A 2,305-nucleotide genomic window follows, 5' to 3' on the forward strand; every position below is an offset into this window, starting at 1 on the left:
TTAGACATCTTGAAATAATCTTTTATAACTAGTTCCAATAATTTGAAGTGTTAAACGTGTTATAATACGATCGTTAATATATTGACGACTCGCTGACGCCGAAAAGGGTTGTAATATAACTTTTAAATTTGCACCGCGAGCTTTCTTCAAAACAAAATAGGCTGCATATAACCCGCAACTGTTGGTTCGAATATCTTGTAACACTCTTGAATTGTAAACGAGTGGTCTGTTTGAGTTATTTTTTATAAAAGACAAAATGGCCGGCTCCCGAGGTGGTAAGCCAAAACTATCGAAATAAGTAAATTGGGATAGTCCGTTGAAAAATAGACCAACCCAATGACTCCCTGCCTCCGAGGACGAATCTAGATTGATAATGAATGCCGCTTGCTTCGTTCTATCGAGACGCGCGGGTAACTGATCGCACGCTAAAACAGCAAAGAGAGTTGTGCGTTGCACAAATAAGTCCGTGGCCAGTATACTTTGTAGTTCTCTTGTGTTCATTTTCTTTTATAGGCCAAGTTAGGCGGTGTAATCTGTCAGCACTTGTCTCGTTTTCGAAATTTCTAACACCGAATCAAGTTCAGCATACACAATAACTTGAATCGGGTCAGCTGTAACTTGTGAAAATTTAAGTTCAATAGAAACAGGTCCGGATTTAGCCAATTCAAATTGTTCACCATCCAAAAGACTAGGGCTTAAATCAAAAGCAAACAGGGTATACCCGTTCTTAAAGTTTTTATAATCTATCCCATTCCCAGCATCTTTTCCAACCATACCAAGAGCGAGGTTACTATTGAAAAACGCTCTAATGGCTTGTTTCTTATCAAAGTCCATGACCAGTGGTTTTCCTGATAACGAGCGACCATCAACGCTTACATTTAAATACGTCAAGTGAAAATGTTGAAAATTGAAGGGGTTTTTCGTGTAACTTCCATTAAAGGCGGTAGAGGCGACTAGACCGATCACTAAACGGGTCGGTGTTTGACTCATATACAAATTGTCTTGGTTGTGACTTAACATACCTTTCGGTATAGCAAAGGTTTTTATTACAACGCGTTTAAAAGGGTATTTTGCATTTGTTGTCGTTAAAGCCTTTTCGTGTGCGATAGAAATGGCGGGGTTAAGTCTGGCTTTTCTAACCACCAATGTTGCGTACGTTATAACAGCTTTATATCCCTTGTTTGGTTCTGCTGTCAAGAGAGTGAAACTGTCTTTTGCGGGTGTAAGTTTAATTTTAATGTCAACACCATTCAGCATATACCGATCTTGAGCGAAAATGTCAGAGTGTATACGTCCCATCATATCGATCTCATGACTTTCAGCAGCGGTGGTGCGGCGAATCCTATACCCTTCATTATTGTCATCTTTGAATTCCTCGAAATAACAGGCTAAGTCCCTCGCATAAAGAGCGGCCGATAGAGACCCATTCTTGGCCTCTTCCCCGTGATTTAACGTAGCTTCCAGATAGGCGCGATACGGATAGGTGTTCTCACTAGCAGTAATTAGCGTATCGTTTAGAGAAATATCCACTTGTGAAAATAAACTGTGCAAAAAATATTTGACGGGTGCGACATCAACGTCAGGCGGTATTGAATCACCATTCGCTAAGGTTACTTTAGCGCGCACGTGTAAATAAGTATTAAACAAATCGAGATAGTCTTCACTGTTGCCAGAAATGGCAAATTCTATAGGTGCACCTTGTGCCAAGGACGCCAGGGGATGTATTTCAACAAATTGACCCTCCTCGACGGCAGTTTGTGTCGGGGGTGTACTAAATAAATCCAATCCAGAATGTAAGCACTCACAGGAACTCGGGTGAATAAGAGCCATGGTTAAGCAAATATATCTGAATACTTGGGATGCTTCTTCTTAACACACGTTTTCGAATGTTTGTGGCTTGGTCTGCGTGTTAGTTTTATCTGTTGTTCGAAGGGTTCACCCGGTGGTCTCGAGAGCCCACGCTTTCTTCTCAACCCGCTTCCTGATTGGTTTTGTCCCAGGTGATCAACGGCGCCTTGCAATAAACGATGTCCGGCTTCCTTGGCATGTTCTTTGAACGATTCTCCAACGTCTCTTCCCGCTAATGCGTCGTTTGCAACTTGCAACCCAGTACTAACACCTTCTCTGAGTAAAGCCTTACCTCCCGTCTTTATCCAAGGGAGGACCATTCGACCTAGACCACTAAAGAAACTACCAATACCGTGTCCTCTCTGATTTCGTCCACCGATAAAAACGGGTAAACCATCACCGTACTGGTTACAGTAAAAATCCTCGTACAATTTAGGGTTTCGATGTAAAAGTGTGT

General features: G+C 41.8%; 1 protein-coding gene across 1 annotated transcript; it reads right to left on the reverse strand.

Annotated features, from left to right (window-relative positions):
• Window positions 1-519: 519 nt before the first annotated feature.
• On the reverse strand, window positions 520-1,830 carry LOC131944967 (uncharacterized protein F54H12.2-like). Its single transcript, XM_059305889.1, has one exon. It carries the CDS (start codon window positions 1,828-1,830, stop codon window positions 520-522), a length of 1,311 nt encoding a protein of 436 aa, XP_059161872.1.
• Window positions 1,831-2,305: the final 475 nt, after the last annotated feature.

This window comes from Physella acuta, unplaced genomic scaffold (genome assembly GCF_028476545.2).
Source record: "Physella acuta isolate Inbredline_101_S28 unplaced genomic scaffold, ASM2847654v3 ptg000516l, whole genome shotgun sequence".
Lineage (NCBI taxonomy): Eukaryota > Metazoa > Mollusca > Gastropoda > Physidae > Physella > Physella acuta.

What these genes read in the sequence shown, in the direction of transcription:
- LOC131944967 (XM_059305889.1), bottom strand. Translation starts at nt 1,830, where the DNA reads ATGGCTCTTATTCACCCGAGTTCCTGTGAGTGCTTACATTCTGGATTG.